Raw genomic sequence first — 17354 nt, 5'->3', positions numbered from 1 at the left:
TCAGTGGTGAAGAGATGGCTTTGACTCTTAGCACATGGATTGAAGATTAGCATATTGTATGAAAACATGTGCGTGTAGCACAGTTCTACAATTTTTATTTTTTAAGTGACTTATAGAGATCAAATTGCAGTAGTCAGATATATTAACTCTTTGGCGAGCTCATTGATTAATTAACTCATTGATTGCCTTTCATGAAAGCGTAATGTGAAATGTAGCAGAATAATGCACAGTGAAAAATTTTCCAGTTATATTTATCCAAATTAACACAGTTATGCACAGGTGAAAACTGGAGTTCAAGTATTTTGAGAGTGCTGTACGTAGTTGCACTTCTCTTCTCTTTTTTTTTTCACCCGTCACAGCATGTTTGTTTCATCTGCACCTCTTGGACTATTACAGAGGCAACTAATGTGCTTAATCAGTGCTGAAATTGACTAGGGTGCATATGTGTCAGGGAATCTTTTAGAACTTGTCAATCAAGAAAAAAAGGAAGGCTGCTATTTGCTTCTTGCTATCAGTTGCACTAGACAGTCATTTTTCCAGGCAGGTGTGCTATCCACCTGCTTTTAGTGTGCACATGCCTTACATGATTCACAGCAAAGGTTACGTGACCATATCTGCTTGTGTCAGCCAGTCAGGCTGCACTTCGTACTGTGAGCGCCAGCTTTTGTGAAACTGACATTATTAAGATCTTGCTCAAAAACGGGGCCATGCTCAAAATTAGGAAGATGGGGAAGAGAAGAGACCAAAGCTTTCCAGGAATGTTCCTTTTGCTCTTTTTTAATGCAGTAGCAATGATGCTGTCGTCTCGCAAAAATTTTTGGCTTCTCCATGATGAAATTCTCTGATTGGTTAATTCTCTGATGATGTCATCAGAGTCACGTGGCCCCGGTTGACCAGTCAGAGTACTGCGAAATTTGAAATTCCCCGCGAAATTTCCTGATTGGTTGAGAGAGGTCAGGTGAAATTGTGACGTCATCACAAATTGCTCAACCCATGCAAGGTGGCAAACTGCCTACCAGACTGTGAGGAGACTGCCCACCACCTGCCCACTGTGGCTTTGTGCATGACACTTATAAGAGCTCAGGAAGAGCAACCTGGGGCTCACAAGCCCCATAGGTAGTTGTGCTTGAAGCAGCGACCTGCCGGGGTAGTGGCTGCACTACTGTGCCAGTAGGGGCATGACGACTCCTAACTATCTATGAATGCAATTGAGAGGTTCATGATGTCTATCAACACCATGTAACCCCCAGTGGACCAATCATAGGGCGCCGCCAAAGTTGGAAATGTAAGGACCCCCAAATATTACTAAGGACCCCCAAAATTTGGGCCTAGGTGCATCCCAGAAAAAGGATCAAGGTGGATTAGTGGATCGGATTAGTATAATCGTATATGATGATCCAATGGAAGGTACTCCAACATTCTAGAAGGTGATAACTCATGCATACCATACAAGAGCAGTGGAACTGGTTCCAACCAGAGTTTTGGTGTGAAAATCACAAGACAGGCATTAGGCACTCATTAGACATTAGAGAATACTAGACTAAATGCTTTGGCATTTTCTTCTTTAAGAATGCAGTTAAGAACCTCAAGTTTCTTTCTTTCCCATATGCAATCCAAATCTACACCTCCCGATGCTGTTGAGAGTGTGATGACCTTTTTTGTTCTATACAACTTCTTTGCATCTGCATATGTAGTACACCTTGCGTCGTTTACTTATATCCTTTGTTTTCCATTTCCCTCTGTCTGCACACTCATTTTTTTCGCTACACACATTGTTTTTCATCATTTGGAAGTATTCTCTGCTCTGTAAGATACATGGTATATATCTTGGGTTACAAAAAAGCTATTGTGCTTATTCTTTGTAATATATTAGTTTGTATTTACATAAGAAAAACTAGGTTGCTTTCTGCTCTCTTGCTTGCAAACTGTAACTGCAAGTTAATTGTTATGTTTAAGTACATTATGTTTATTTATTAAATAGAGATTCATATTTGATGACGATAGTCATCCAGTCAGCTTTTTTGCAGCAGTATACACAACTGTGACAGTCAAAAAGAGCAAGAATGAGCCATTTTACTTTTCACTACTGTCATAAATGGCTTGGATCAGGTGAATGGCTTTACACAGTGTTAATTTTGGGATGGTATCTCTTTACCAGGATCGTTTTGGTATCTGCACTCTTTATTCTCTTGTGCTCATATTTCCAGAATACTTGTTTATTTTAAACTGTGGCGTATGAATGACACAGGAGAAGTTAAAAAAGAAAAGTTTATCGCAGGAAAAGAAAAGTTATATCTCAAATTTGTAAACATGCCTTTTGACTACACTTTGCTTTGTTACATTGAATGAGTGCATCACTGTATGCATTGTACCATAATTAACAGCACTTCAGTCAATTACATTTTAAGGGGCAAATGGCTGAATGGTATGTGTCAGTTGAGTGTTAAATTCGGGATAACATCTACACTTGTGCAGCCTGCATGAAATTTTATCAGTGTTCAGAGGTTTTTTTTAAAATGGAATATTTTTTAAGTGCCTTGCATTATTTAGCAGTATGTCTATAGATGAACTCTCACGTATGCATGAATTTTCATCAAATGCATGTACATAGATTGTCTGATTATACCCCTAATTGTATGTTTTGTGTTATAACATTACAAGTTTCATGTCAAGAAATATTTTCTGTTTCATCTTTCTGTTCTTTCTTATTTGCCATTGGGACAAAGTTTTGGGGCCTCATTTTAGTTGGGCTGTGTTGTTGGTTCTTGAATACCTGATGTGGTCTTTATGCATTCTACTGAATCTATTCTTCACTTTGTTAAATGTCAGTAGTGTCTTAAACTTTCTTGCTGTGTGAGCGTGTACTTTGGGAGATAGAAGTTATGCATGCATTTTAGATCTGGTAACGTATTGCATGTAAACTTGTTGTCTAGACTCCACCTCAATTGTAGACAAAGTAGCCACATACTGTGTTTTTGTTGGTGGCGCGTTGATTTCTACAATGTACCGGCTATTTTTTGTTCAGCTATTTTAATAGTTTATTGAGATGAAGTAAATCAAACCGCTCTGGCTTTAGTCCAGCCTCTTTAACATACTTTGTCAGATCAAAAAAAAAATATTTTTCGAGGTTTTTGTGATTTGTATTTGCTTGAAATGTGAAGACGTGCTCTGAAGCAAGTGACAATTGCTTCAGAATAACTATAGTATCATATTGAGTGGACCATTCTTCGTTACAAGATTTTTTCGCAATGGCTGGACAAGTCTGGCTTGCACAAATGCTATTGCACATATACTTCTGAATGAAAGTCACATTTGCTATGCAATGTTCAAGGCGCTCTGTCTACAGTTGGGGTTTTAGTATGAATATGTTGCTTGTCCCACAATATATGGTGCCCCATGCTTGGTTGGCTTTGCTGCAGTGCTGATAACTTAACCTGTAGTGCTATGTGTCCGGACACAGACAAGACATAGTAGACTGAATTGCAGGGAAAAAAAAACACATGCGATACTACGGGTAGCTTACAGTAGCTTACAATATCAACATCGCCACTTGAATTCACCTAAAGCTCCATAATTGCTTCACTTCCTGAAGTTTTATGCAGATGTTTCACAGCAGTAAATGACAGTTTTGCTTTAGCATTGTAATAAATTCTTTTACAAGTGACCACCAAACTTTGTATTCATGTAACATTTAATGTGGCTTTCCTCAAGAAAACCTGATCATTGAGGAGCAGGGGTGTTAAATTTAGGATGTAGGTATCGGAAGAAATTGGAAAGCTAGCTTTAGGTGCTTACTATTGGCATAGAAATCTGAGTAATAGCCCAGCAATGCAGTTTAAATCAATGCCTCTGTCACCTGTTTTCTTTGGTCTCATACTTGAACCTTCCCTAGATTGGGACTGAAGGCTTGTTTCAGCAAATGGGAAAAATATTAATTGTATGGTGGTTTTACATTGGCAATACTTATTTTATAGTGACGAGGGCACGCCTAGTATGTTTTTTTTTTTGTTTTGGAAATCCATAGAATAGGCAGTTTGGCTATAAAAGAGAGACGATGATGTAGTGGTGAGGTAAGAAGGTCATGAGGCCTATGCAGTCAACCAAACCTGGGGCACCGCTAAATGGCAGCAGGGAAGCACGGGGCAGTGTGTGACGGCTGGGAGCGCGACAGCTGACCAGCACTCCTCGCTGCCCCTTCTGCCTCTCCCCCTTCACCCCCCCACCTGTAGACGTCGCCTGGAGCTTATGCGCAATGTGTACAATGAGGATCCCTGGTCCCCTGCGAGCCCCGAATCTCGGGAGGACCCCCTGCAGTGCTTGAGCACGTCAGCTACCCTGGGCCTGTCCAGCCTCATCCCTTCCAAGACAAGGTCATTACACGCTCGCTGCTATTGCCACGCATTCCGCCACCTCTCTGTGCTTCAGCCCCTTTCCCCGATCCCTTACTTTATGACTGCTGCAGCAGCTGAGCTACTTCGTGCTTGGCGAGTGTCTTCTATTTTGCTTCTCGTCCACTCTTTTCTGCGTCTGCCAGTGTGCAGCTTTTTCTGGCTGTCTGGGCACCTTGCTTCATCTCCGCTTCTCGCTTGTTGTGATGCAAGCAAGCTGCTATGCTTCTGCCAGTGGCAACGGGAATGTGCACTGTTCTGCTAGCCGTGTCGTGTTCATCGCAGTTCGAATTCGTCTTGACTGCAGTGCAGTCCAGTGCTGGCAGTGTTAATGCATCAGCTTTTAGTGCGCAAAAATGCCATACGCCTCACATTGCTTTCATTACAAATGTTATTCATCAACGTGGGATAAGTTACATCCATCCTAGTTCTCCTAGCTGTTGAGCAGCGTCAAATGTAACCTCACGTCTAGCTGCTACACAAGCCTGAATCGTGAAGGAAAGAATGCCAGCTAGATAGCTCTTGTTTCACGCTATTGGATTTTCGCACATAGAGTTCCACCACAGATTTTGCTATTATTGTTCATGGCATATGTTTGTCTATACTGACAGGCTCTGACAAAACCTTGATGCATATAAATCATGTCTTATTTCCCAATAATATTTTGCTTGTTATGTAGCTTTAAAGAGGCACGAAAGCAGTTAAAGTAATGCAAATCAGTATTTTATGTGTAATACTAAGCACATGCAGTTGTTTTGTCATTAAAGCACATGCCTATCTCTTAGTCATTCAAGAGTCAGTGAACTTTGTGCCCACTGTATGAGATGAGACTGTGAAGGAAATATTTGTACAGTGAGTTCTTACTATGCGTCTTGGGCTACATCTGCTGCAGAAGGCAGAGCGCGGAACTTGGAACAAAAGAAGAGTGCTAATGAACGTGATGCTTCGTGCATATCATCTATGCCGAGTGTTTATGCATGTTTTGGTCACTCACAGGAATGGTGGAAAAGGCATTTGCTTCATTCTTGTTTCTTCGCACTTGTCCTTTCATCACCTTTATCAGCATCGTCTTCATCATGGTTTCCATTGATCACCTTCACTGAGGTCTATTGTACCCAATTTGTCATATTCGCTTCAGTTTTGTGGCATGGTTTTCAACAGTAAGTTTTGTTTTTTTCATTAGAAAATAAATGCACATCAGAACTCGTCACCAGTGGTCACATAAGAGGCTGATGCTTGAATATATTCATGGGTATCTTTTCTTCATTTTACCATTTAGTAGTAATGTTGAAGGCAGTGGAAATGGTGGTTCTGAATCAGAAGGGAAGGCTAACTATAATTGCTTGAAATGAATTTGACACAAGTAAATGACCTTTAATTAAATTGTATGCTACTATGTGCATGTGCTTCAAAATAATTTTTTAGCAAACAGTTATGTCTGAAACAGTCTTAGTGTGCTACTTCTTTCAAGCTTCAGAACTCATAACCTTATAACTGTGAGACACAGTGCCCCACGAGAGTTTCATGCAATAATAACTGTATTGCTTAAATCCTGTGTGCATGTCTGATGTGGAGTCTTGGAAGTAATTGAATTCGAGATGGCAGTTAAAATCTTATACCATCGCGTTATGTTCGTGACCACTATTATGTGACCACTAAAGCAGTCCATGGTGTTTCTTTTTTCCGAAAATGATACTGCCATCAGATGATCGCAGTTGTCAGGAATTGTTTTGGTATTGAATATTCAGTGAGAAGATTCATAACCTTAGCATTTTACCCTGTATATTTTGTGGATATGCCCATCATTTCCTGTTTATTTTGTGTATTATTCGTCATTCACATTGTGTGGCACTCATTGTATTAATTACCCTTAAATTCATTTCGTTTAAAAATTTGTTATTGCTGAATGCTCATACTGTGTGTTTTTGGCAGTGGCCTGCAAACAGTTGTGTTTGCTGTTCGAAGATGCACAGCTGACGTCAGCTGTGCATTGGTGTAACTCATGCCTTCAGTGTGTTTTGGCATGGGTTGTATTTTTTTTTTGCACTTTTGTGTGTTGTGACTCCTTTTATTTGCATCCTCATGTTGTGGGCCCTTTTCTGCAACTGCACTCCACTGTTGCTACTCTTTGAAGTGGTTATAAAATGAATATTTTAATAACTGTAACCTTTAATCATGTTTATGATGCTTGTCTCTTTTCTGATTTTAGTGCAAGTATTTGGAAAGGTTGTTCATTTTACTGCATTGTCAGTGCTGCTTATAAAAAATGATCCACATGAATTGTGACACAGCATCAGAGCTAATGATCCATTGTCAGGCTTCGCATGACAAGATGTGCAATTGTTTTCTTGTAAGCCACAGCTGCTACTTGTATCTAAAGGAAAAATTCAATTCTGGTGTGTTTGAACATCATGTAGGTGGGATCACTGTTGGCCTAAAGTGTTGCCCCTTTGAATTTCAGGCAACGCCTGGAGCTGATGCGCGAGATGTATCACAACGAGGCTGAACTGTCCCCTACATCCCCCGACTACAATGTGGAGAGCAGCATTACGGGCGGAGATCCATTCTACGACCGATTCCCGTGGTTCAGGCTCATTGGCAGGTACGTGCCAGCCTTATAAACACTAGCAGCGCTGCTACTTCAGGGCAAGTATTGATGCGGTACAGTTTTTAGTTCCCCGCTTAATGCCCTTGGCTGAAGATGCCTGAAGCTTTGGGAATGAATTGGCGTCGCATTTGACTCTGCATTTATCCTTTGTGACGTAAAGGGGCAGCAACAAAGCTTATCTTAAGTATTAAACTACCAGAAATAATTAAGAACTATATTTCTCTTCTTTGCAGGGCCTTTGTATACCTCAGCAACCTGCTGTACCCAGTGCCACTGGTGCAAAAGGTGGCCATTGTCAATGAAAAGGGTGATGTGAAGGGCTACCTGCGTGTTGCTGTGCAAGCTGTCATCGGTAAGTCAAGCTTTACACCAGACATGTTGCACTTTTTCTCAGTGTAAGGTATACCATTGAAGTGGCTGAGTACCGTGCATAACTCACATTTGCAGTAACATGTCTGCCACTTCATTGAGTCTTAGTCGATGAAGTCTTAGTTGTAGGCTAAAAAAGTCTAAGCATCAACATTATTGCGTCAGAAAATATTTTGACCAAGTTCTTGTACAGAAGGTTCTAATGTTGGTGCTCCTTTGATCACAGGTTATTTGTTTGCTTTCTATTTTAGTTTTTAATTTGTTACTGATTTAGTATGATATCCTTCAAGGGAAGCTGCATTAAAACGCAGTTTTGTTTACAATAATTTATCTTGCAGTGTAATACTGAAGGATTAAATATCCGCTATCAGTTGCTTGATGCAGATGCATTTTAGGTGTTCTTATTTTACTGTACAGAGCCATTCACAAAATGCGGTTATGCAATACTTGAAATGAGTGTATTGATTCCATCAGCACTGTAAATTGTCATAACTACTGAGGAGTAATGGCCTGTTGACTTACTAGATGAAGGAGTAGTTGGTCACTGCATCATGCGTCACATTTTTATGAAAGTACTTTGTGCCTTCTTTAGATGACGAAGAGAGTACAGACTGCAGCACAGGAGTTCGTCAGTCAGCAAGGATCAGCTTCAATGATGAACTGTTTGAAACCGCGAAAAAGGTAAGTGCATAACCTAAGTTGTAAACCTGTTGTTTATAGGACCAAAGGAAATAAGTTCATGGGATAGTTTCACTAAAGCAAACTAACGCGATAATTCCAGCCATTATGTTGGCCAGCGCTGAAGGACCTTTTATTGTATCAAAAACAAAGTGTTATCAATGGAGGCTTATATTTAGAGTACACGCAAGAGCTTATGCCTCTTATTCTCCAACCAATGTTAGCTCTTTTGTGTGCCTTGCTCTGCGTGATGCTATGCTGATATTATATCTGAAAGAAATGTGTCATTCACAACTCTCGCAAACTGTGGTGTTTTGTTATTGGCTGGAATAGCTGGCAGTGTCACTGATGTGGAAGTTATCATGATAGCATAAAGTTACCATGTGACTGTGAAAAGAGATCAAGCAACAATGTATGTAATGTCATAACGCAAGGTAATGCATGTACTACTTACAGGACCACTGCACTGAAGGTGCATCTGCGTGTGCTGAGAAGGCACCGTGCTGTGAGGAACGCATTGTGGAAGGGGAAGAGCAGCAGCAGCAAAGTCCACTGCAGCAAGGTATCATATTATTTTTGTTCTTGACATTTAAGCGCGAAGGTACTTCAGTTCCTTTATAGCTTTTATATTCTTTTTAATAGTATATGCATGCCCTTGAAATATATGCATGAAATATATGCGTGCAGTTTCAAACCTGACATTTCTTTAATACTACCTAAGGATTCCTTTGACATTAAAGGAAGAAAGGTAATTTTTTACCTGGACATTTCACTACATATTTTACTGCATGACATTGAGTATAAAAGCATTTATATATGTATTGATGAGAAAAATTGATAGAACATGCCATTGTGGCTGCCAATGCATACTGTGTAGTAGCAGTCAGTCTTAAAATTTCTGATACAACCAAAGTATTTCTTTTACATAATGGAATGAATGTGGTAATTTTTATACTTGGAAATTTTTACTCCATATTTGTCTTGCGACCGCATGCTCATACTCTTGCTTTTGTATTTTTGCCTGTGCAGAGGAGCAGAGCCGGCTTGAAGCCTACAAGCAAGATGGGGAGAACAACAACATTGTTGCCCTGTCCCAGGATGAGGAGAAGCTGCCTGAGCATTTGCAGATCGGCAAGGAGTTCACGTTCAGGGTGACTGTGCTGCAGGCCATTGGGATCTCCAAGGAGTACGCCGACATCTTCTCCCAGTTCAAGTACGCAGCCATTTTTTCTGGGCTGCTCGCTTGCCGTTTTCAACCGTGGTGTGATGGCAACCTATCTGTGGGAGTGTTGTTGTGCAGATAACGGTGATATGGCTGCATCTTGTAAAAACTCTCTTGTTCCCCTTTAGTACTGACTGTCATCATAGCTCTGTAGACACTGGCTTTTCTGAGTCAGTTCATTTTTTAAACTAAGTATTTCTTTTTCAGCTTTCTCCACCGCCATGATGAGGCTTTCTCAACAGAGCCTCTCAAGAACACTGTGAAGGGGCCTCCACCTGGGTTCTTCCATGTCCAGAATGTAAGTACCCGTCTGACCTTCTGCAAGAGCATCAAGAGCATTTGCTGAAACCATGATACCAGGTTGCAGAATATGTGAGGAACACCTGCATTCATTTGCCACCCATGTATTTGTACACAGTAGCCCATATGTGTAAAATGTCAGTTTTATGGGCTCAATCTCAGAACTCGTTTAGTTTGCTGCAAACTTGTGCATAGTCCCTGATGACATACCATGCTTGATGATAAGCACTGAAGTAACTCCAGTATGAATCTTAAGGTGTAGGATTGCATCACTTTTGTTTCCTAGAAAATTTTTGAGCTCCCGATTTTGACTGCTCATATAGAAGAAAGTTTGTATTGCTGCATATGTGTCCCATGCATCACTGTTGTCAGTCTCTGATTTCTGTTGTATACCGGTTCTTTGCACAGATCACGGTGACTGTGACCCGCTCCTTTGTGAACTACTTGCGGTGTCGGCCCATCGTCTTTGAGGTGTTTGGCCACTACCAGCAGCACCCATTGCACAGGGACTCCAGGGACGCCTGCCAGCAACAGTAGGCATCCTACGTCTCTTTGTGCAGCCTTCTGTGTGCAGTCATGTTCAATGCACAAGTAACCATGTGCCTTCAGGGATTTGCATTTCGAAAGTAGTCTTTTAAACAGTTCATTGTGATTATGTAGCCATATGGATGAACCAGCAAATGAGCTTGTTTATGTAACATTTCTTTATTGTTTCGTTCCATGCTTGCCAGTAAGCCAGTCCGATTCGTAGCTGCTATCAGTTGCGTAACATAGCCTTTTGCTGCCATAAAACTTTTGATTACCCCAGCCCAGCCATCTGCAATCATCTTCACTGGTGCAAAAAGGCCCTTTACATGTTCATGTCTAAGAAAACCATTGCTTTACCTGTTTAGCAGCTGTTCATTTTTTGGTTGTGACAGTGTATGAATGCTTGTGTTTTAATGCAAGGGCAGAGCAGGTATCCTGTTAAAGTTGTCAGGTTTAGATCTAGTTTAATCATGCTACTCATATAAAAATGTATAGTTCACGACACCAACAGTTTCTTATGTATAGTTTTCATAGCCTTTCAGCAACCGGAAGGCTCAAATCATTCCCGCAAGTGTATGTCCAGGTAAAAACTTGGGAACCATGGGCACAATTCTAGACATTTTTCTAAGCCTCATGTTTCGCGATTTCTCAAGAAAAGATTTTAAATGCTTTTATGAACGAGGAGGTGTGCCGTTACTTTTTGCTGCCTAATCTGTATTATGAGTAGGGCCCGGAAATTTAGGCATTTGCCTAAACATGCCTATAAATGCCTAAACGGGGGATTTTTGCACTTGCCTGCCTTCTTGCCATTTTTTAGGAAATACTACCTATTTAACCGGATTTTTTGCCTATAAATGCCTAAATCCGGCACTTTGGTCCTTGGTGCCGTTTTTCAATTTTTAGACATTTGTCTATGTATGCTGAAAGGCGCGCGCCGATGCACGCACAAAAGGCGCGGGTCTCGCCGAACGTTTTTCTCGAATTGTAACTTGAACGCAGTGTAACGAACTGTTTATCTTGAAGTGTAGCAAGCAACGAGTTTGGAAAGAGACCTGACATACATTAGTGCAAACTTCTCAAAATTGACGGAAAGGATGACAAAGTTGGAAAAGGCTGGACTCTCAATAGATGAATAGTTGAAGGTATACTGGCAGAAGTACCAGCAGCACTTCGGGAACTGGAAGGAAAGGATGCTACTGCTTCTACGAAGATGCAACAATTGGCAGAAAAAAATAGATGCCTAGAAATAATTTCCCAAATCAGAGACTTTCTACGCGGAGACGATACGGCCACATCACCTGAAGGCGTAAGACTTTATCAACTCTCATGTTTTAGGTTCGCGCCACTAACTTCATGTGATGTCAAAAGTAGCCTTTTAAAGTACAAAGCTATGCTTAGCGAAAACCGAAGGAGCTTCAAGTTCGAAAGCCTGAGAATGCGCTTTATTGCTTCAGTTGAGGACTGCATACGCTCCGTGCTTGACTTACAAATCTTGTACATATTAATAAAGAGTGTTATTCAAAGAGCCTATTTTTGTTTTATAGCACCTATTTCGATATTTTTTATAGCCTAGATGCCTACCTATTTCGGGGTTCTTTAGTGCCTAAATTTCCGGGCCCTAATTATGAGCCGCTCATTCCTCTGAGCATGACATGCTGGAAAGTACAGAACCAAACCACTTTTTTCAGCAGCAGTGTGCGGCAGCCCCCTCGACGCATGTTTCCAAGAACACTGCCCATTTCGCAGCCTGTGCGGTCTCCAAAGTTTGACATACTGCAGTGCCCAAGGTAAGCCTCTTGTTCCTTCTCCTTTCTGTCTGCGGACACTGTTCTACACTATACCGATAATATGCTATCTCTGTATTTGCAGCACAAACCATATTTATGCAAAGCACGACGTCCTGGTGTGGTTTGAAATCTGTGAGCTGACTCCAAATGGCGAGTAAGTAGTGTTGGGTACCATTAATGTTCTAATCAGATTGTTGGCTAGAGCTAGCTCTTGCTGTAGATAACTGAACTCGAGTGCAGTTCAGGCGATAGATGACAAAATTTCCCACTGTATAGACAGAAACTCAGCAGCTTTTCGAAAGCCTGTCTGATGAAATCTTCCGATTGTTTACCAGTTCATTGTTTGATTTTAAATGAAAGTTATCTAAAGTGGAGGGCTTGGATAAAGTTACTATCCCAGAAACATTTTTTTTTCTCAATACATTAAGTCAAGAAAGGGTGAAATTTTTAAGCGCATTTAGTGAAATTACTCAACTTTTATTCTCGATAGTACTTGTTGGGCAAGGAGTAAGAAAAATCAGAGGTGGAGCATTGTATGCTGACTTTGAAGTATAGTGACAATAGATCTAAAGGATTTGGTTTGTGGTTTTTATGAGCTTTAATGTCACAAAATGACTCAGGCTGTGAGGAATGCCATAGTGGTGGACTCCATATAATTTTGACCACCTGGGGTTCTTTAATATGCACTGACATCACACAGTACATTGGTCTCTAGCATTTCGCCTTAATCGAAGTGTGGCCATTGCGGCTGGGATTGAGCCTGCGTCTTTCGGGTCAGTAGCCGAGCACCATAACCACTGAGCCACCAAGGCTGGAGATCTAAAGGGAAAACCATGTCCAATGCATGACCGTGCTACATGACGGTATGTCACGCATAATGCTCAGCTGAAAAATTAGTGCGCGCCTACTGGGGATCCATGGGAGCACACAGTGAGGTTCTGGCTCAATTATTTGGCATATTTTGGCAGCGCAAGACAACTTCAGTGGAAGATGACCAGTGAAGCCTGGCTGTTCTTTTTTTTTTTTTCTCCATATTCTTGGGCTTTCATGTTATTCGAGTTACTGTCTTGATGTCTTTGCTTGACTGGTGCTTCCTTGCACATGAGGCCCAATGCTGCACGTATGTTGTCTGCCCTCTTTGGCAGGTACACCCCAGCCGTGGTCGACCACAGCGATGATGCTCCTTGTAGAGGGACGTTCTCTCTCCACCAGGGGATTCAGAGGCGCATACGCCTGACGCTGGTCCACGAGCAAACGCCCAATGTCTGCTGGAAGGATGTCCGAGAGGTGGTTGTTGGTGAGAACTGTGTTCCGCTTATTCTCATATTTGCAGTGTAGACACAGCTGTGAAGTGTTAGCATATCAAACCAATCTGCACAGCCAAAAACATGTCCTTACAGCTCATAATTTTGTTACCAGCTAGCACAGTATGACTACATTTGGTTACTTTCACAGCATGTCATCAGCTTGAATGCGTACATCGTAAAACTGTAAATTGTGGAATTTGATGTTCTGAAGCGACAGATAGACTATGTGGGATGCCGTAGTGGAGGGCTGCATTATACTTTAGGCCATCTGGCGTTCTTTAACTTGCGCTGACATCTCACAGCATACGGGCATTTTTGCATTTCGCTTCCATCGAAATGCGGCCACTGTGGCTGAGACTGAATCTCACAACCTTTGTATCATTAACCAAATGCTAAAATCACTGAGTTGCCATGGGCGGTTCTTGAATGTATGCAGAAAAGCATTCAAGAAAGAATGCTTATTATGTGAGGGATATACATAGCAGTAACTTCAATTATTGTCACATTTGTGGCATAAAGTTCTTTTTGTTTAATGGCAAAGGGTTATCACTTACTATTTCTTAGGTGCTGTGAAAATGAAAACTGAGCGTGGCAGGTTTGTGTTTCATGGAAATTTTCAGCAGTGACGTTATTAGGAGTACTTGCTAACTGCTGTCATGGCTGCTGCAGGTCGTGTCAGAAGCACTCCAGAGTGCGAGGAAGAGGACAACGACTCCTCTGTGCTGTCTCTGGGCATCTTCCCGGGGAGTTACTTGGAGATGGCTGGTGACGACAGGTACGCCGTGTGTCTTGGTGCTGGGCTCACCCTGGCTAGCATTCTGGTGTTTTTCAGTTATCTAAGGCAGTTAGTCTGCACTGTTTCAAGTTGCGATAACACTGCTTATTATCTGGCACTGGTGATTGGCACCTGAAATGCATGCACGTGCAATCTCCACCTTGCAGGACATTCTATCACTTCGAAGCAGCATGGGACTCTTCACTGCACAGCTCTCATTTGCTGAACAGAGTCACTCCGTATGGCGAACGAGTCTACATGACGATCTCTGCTTACTTGGAGGTGAGTGCTGCTGCAGTAACAGTGACTTGCACAGCTTATTTAGCATTCTAATGCAATCTACACATGTATGGTACCATCACACACGTCTAACTTGAGTTTCATGGCTCTGATGCCTGTTGGCTACTTCCTAATGTAATGTGAAATCACGCAGTGCTCTTGTATCTTGATGTATCTTGACTTAGATGTATCTTGACTTAGAAGTTTTTTTGTGCCTGATTTGTGTTGTTTTGCCACAGATGGAAAACTCTGCGCAGCCTGCAATCATAACAAAGGACTTGTGTCTTATCATCTATGGACGGGATGCGAGACTGGCACCAAGGTAAGTCCTCAAGAGAAAGAGAGCATTGTATTTGCGGACAGGGCTAAAGGAACATGGGTATCTCTGCTTGGAGAGTTTCTGTTAGCATCTCTTTAAAGCGTGCTGTGCTTACGTTAATGGTTGTGCTATTTCTGGGCGAATGTGGGTGCAGGTTGTCTCCGAACGCAAGATCCCTGCGCCACCTGTTCACTGGTGCCTACAAGAATGCTGATGCCAACCACGTGACTGGCATCTATGAGATGATCCTCAAGAGAGCGGCAGATTCAGGTAGCCCGGGTAGGAGTCACCTTTTTGTTCTCTTAGTTGTGTGCAGGCTTGCTGCATGCAGCTTCGTTTTTATTTTCTGCTTCTCGTCCTGCTGCCACACAGTGCAGGGCATGCATGCCAATCATACTGTCGCATGTATTATTGGAATGTTATGTTGGTCCTGTGCTATGGTAAAGATTGAAATGCTTTGGAATTCCAAAAATGCCTGCGGAGGTGTGGTTGTGGTTCGAGTACAGGTTAGATTAGAAATTTGTGCGGAACCAAAGCGACTGTAAAGCTGAAGCAAAGTAGTGCACGAACATTTGAATTGCTCGTTTGTTGCCACAAAACACAGTGTTGCTTCTGCTTTGGCGAGTTTATTTTGGCTTGCTGATTTTTTTTACACCTGCAAAATACTGGCCTGCAGGGCACCCCTACGTGTGCATAGAACATTCGCGTAAAGGAGAAAATGTTAGCAGTCCTTTATTTGATAGTCACCAAGGGGAAATGATTTAACTGGTGCAACACGAAGTGCATTTTCCTCTAAATTCCAAATGAAATGTTCCCAGAACTTGAAGAACATGCTTATAGTGTTGCCGATAACCCTGGTGATTGGCAGGAGAGTGCATGGCAGATACTGCTTGAAACATACTCTTCCTGTTTGTTGTTAACAAGTGTGAGGACTGCATGGCTTTTTATGAATGAAACATGATGCAGTGCTGTTGTTTTTTTTTTGTCCTGATGAAATGACTGGCCTGACAGTCTCTGTTGTGCCTGCTTCCTCTGTGACTGCAGGGGTGCAGCGTCGGCAGCGCCGGGTGCTGGACACGTCATCAACGTACGTGCGAGGAGAAGAGAACCTGCATGGCTGGCAGCCGCGTGGGGACTCTCTCATATTTGACCACCAGTGGGAACTGGAGAAGCTCACACGTCTCGAAGAGGTCAGTCATTCTGGAGGAGTCTTTCGCTCAGTTGTTTGGGGACTTGGTCTGCATGCGATCAGTACTGGTCTGGGACTTTCTTAATTTCTGGTTTTAGACATCTCTGATCTCTGTTATATATTTCCATCGATTCAGTAAATGCGTGCCCATTTTGCAGTGCATGCAAGCATATGTGCGTGTATGTATACATATGCCCATGTGTAAAAATCCGCAAGTGCCATGATGTATATAAAATACCAGTTAGCAAAACAGGGGGAAGCTGTACAGAAGAACTGGTAGGCCGAGCTAGCACGTCAAGTTGCTCAAACAACCAAGGAGGTGGCAGATGAGCCACGTCATATGAGACATGGCAAAGCAAGCTTGGTGCTTACAGCAGAGAGCTCAAAAACACAGTGCTGTCCGCTATCTCAACACTTTGATGATGCAGGTTTGATATGCCAGGTTAAGCACTGATGAATGCAAAGCTGCGCACAAAGCTACCTGCAACATGTCTGCTTTGTAAGCCTAATATTATTAACTCAGTCAAACCCAGAGAGACACTGTAACCATGGTCTAGTTATGAGTGAAATAATTTAAGAGAAGCCATCTTTAGCATCACCCGTTCGGTCTTTCGCTGCTGAACTACAGGAAAGAGGAAGTTGATTTGAGGCTTGGTGGTGGGCAAAGCTGTGGATGTGCACAGAAGGCAGAAACATTGCAAATGTCTTCTCAACTGCAGGTGGAGAAGGTGCGCCACCTGTTGCTGCTCAGAGAGAAGCTGGGTCTCGACTCGGGCGGCGGGCCGCCCCAGCACCAGGACATCTGCAAGTGGGAGAAAGAGGCATGCAACCTGGTGGCCCGTGCCGCCGCCAGGGGACCCAACACCAGCACCCAGCAGGCTGCGGCCGCCGTGGCTGCCGCCGCCAGTGCCCCACAGCTGACCTCGCCCACGGCAGTGGCCTCGATAGCTGCGACTCCGACTCGTGGTGCGGTGGTGGACGAGAGTGTGTATGCACCCTGGGAGATGACGCCTCACGAGCGCGAGCTGGCCACTCGCACCGTTGGCCTCATCTTGAGCCACATACCCAGCAAGCCACCGCCCACGGGCCCAGGCTCTACCAAGGTATGCTGCCAAAGTTTGAGCTGTACCTTCTGTGCATCTGAAACCATGCTTGTTCGAACTTGGCCACGTTGGCTGTTACTGGATACCTGATACATCTCCACTTTGTGAGAGTGAGTCCATGATAAGGAATGCTAGTTTGGATAGCATGATTGAAGGCTGGACTTACTCCATGATAAGGAATGCTAGTTTGGATAGCATGATTGAAGGCTGGACTTACAATTAAGTTTAAGTCCAACGCAGTTGTAAGTCTAGACTTCTTCCTTTGCTCCTTCTCTCTCTCTTGTATGTGTTTTTTGTCGGCTGATGTTCAAGTCCAGTATTTATGTACCAAGTGGCCTAAATGAATGCTCTTCTGTAAATGCTGCATGCTGCAGAAATTTAGCTACTCATGTACTGATCAACAAAATTTGGGAGGCCTGACAAATTCAGGTATTGTAGTACCCCTGGCGCAGCCGTGCATGGGTGTGTCTTGACCATTGATTTCTTCTGAGATAGGTATATT

General features: G+C 42.7%; 1 protein-coding gene across 13 annotated transcripts in view; it reads left to right on the top strand.

Moving 5' to 3' along the window:
- Window positions 1–17354, top strand: part of unc-104 (kinesin family member unc-104) — a 107927-nt gene that overhangs the window by 82876 nt on the left and 7697 nt on the right. For 7 of the 13 annotated variants that reach the window (XM_089574354.1, XM_089574351.1, XM_089574353.1 and 4 more), the window contains exons 24-40: window positions 4230–4370; window positions 6850–6990; window positions 7230–7348; window positions 7958–8046; window positions 8500–8605; window positions 9073–9256; window positions 9473–9563; window positions 9974–10098; window positions 11782–11880; window positions 11963–12034; window positions 13026–13177; window positions 13857–13962; window positions 14130–14244; window positions 14481–14563; window positions 14715–14839; window positions 15605–15750; window positions 16469–16852. In XM_089574354.1, coding sequence (XP_089430480.1) covers window positions 4230–4370; window positions 6850–6990; window positions 7230–7348; window positions 7958–8046; window positions 8500–8605; window positions 9073–9256; window positions 9473–9563; window positions 9974–10098; window positions 11782–11880; window positions 11963–12034; window positions 13026–13177; window positions 13857–13962; window positions 14130–14244; window positions 14481–14563; window positions 14715–14839; window positions 15605–15750; window positions 16469–16852 — 2278 coding nt within the window. The remainder of the gene's footprint in view (window positions 1–4229; window positions 4371–6849; window positions 6991–7229; window positions 7349–7957; window positions 8047–8499; window positions 8606–9072; window positions 9257–9472; window positions 9564–9973; window positions 10099–11781; window positions 11881–11962; window positions 12035–13025; window positions 13178–13856; window positions 13963–14129; window positions 14245–14480; window positions 14564–14714; window positions 14840–15604; window positions 15751–16468; window positions 16853–17354) is intronic. The other 6 variants (XM_089574355.1, XM_089574357.1, XM_089574358.1 and 3 more) reach the window with 5 other exon arrangements.

Source organism: Amblyomma mixtum, chromosome 2 (genome assembly GCF_055824585.1).
Source record: "Amblyomma mixtum isolate Tamu chromosome 2, ASM5582458v1, whole genome shotgun sequence".
NCBI lineage: Eukaryota > Metazoa > Arthropoda > Arachnida > Ixodida > Ixodidae > Amblyomma > Amblyomma mixtum.
Note: the sequence above shows the minus strand (reverse complement) of the source record. Positions and strands in the feature narration are given on the sequence as shown.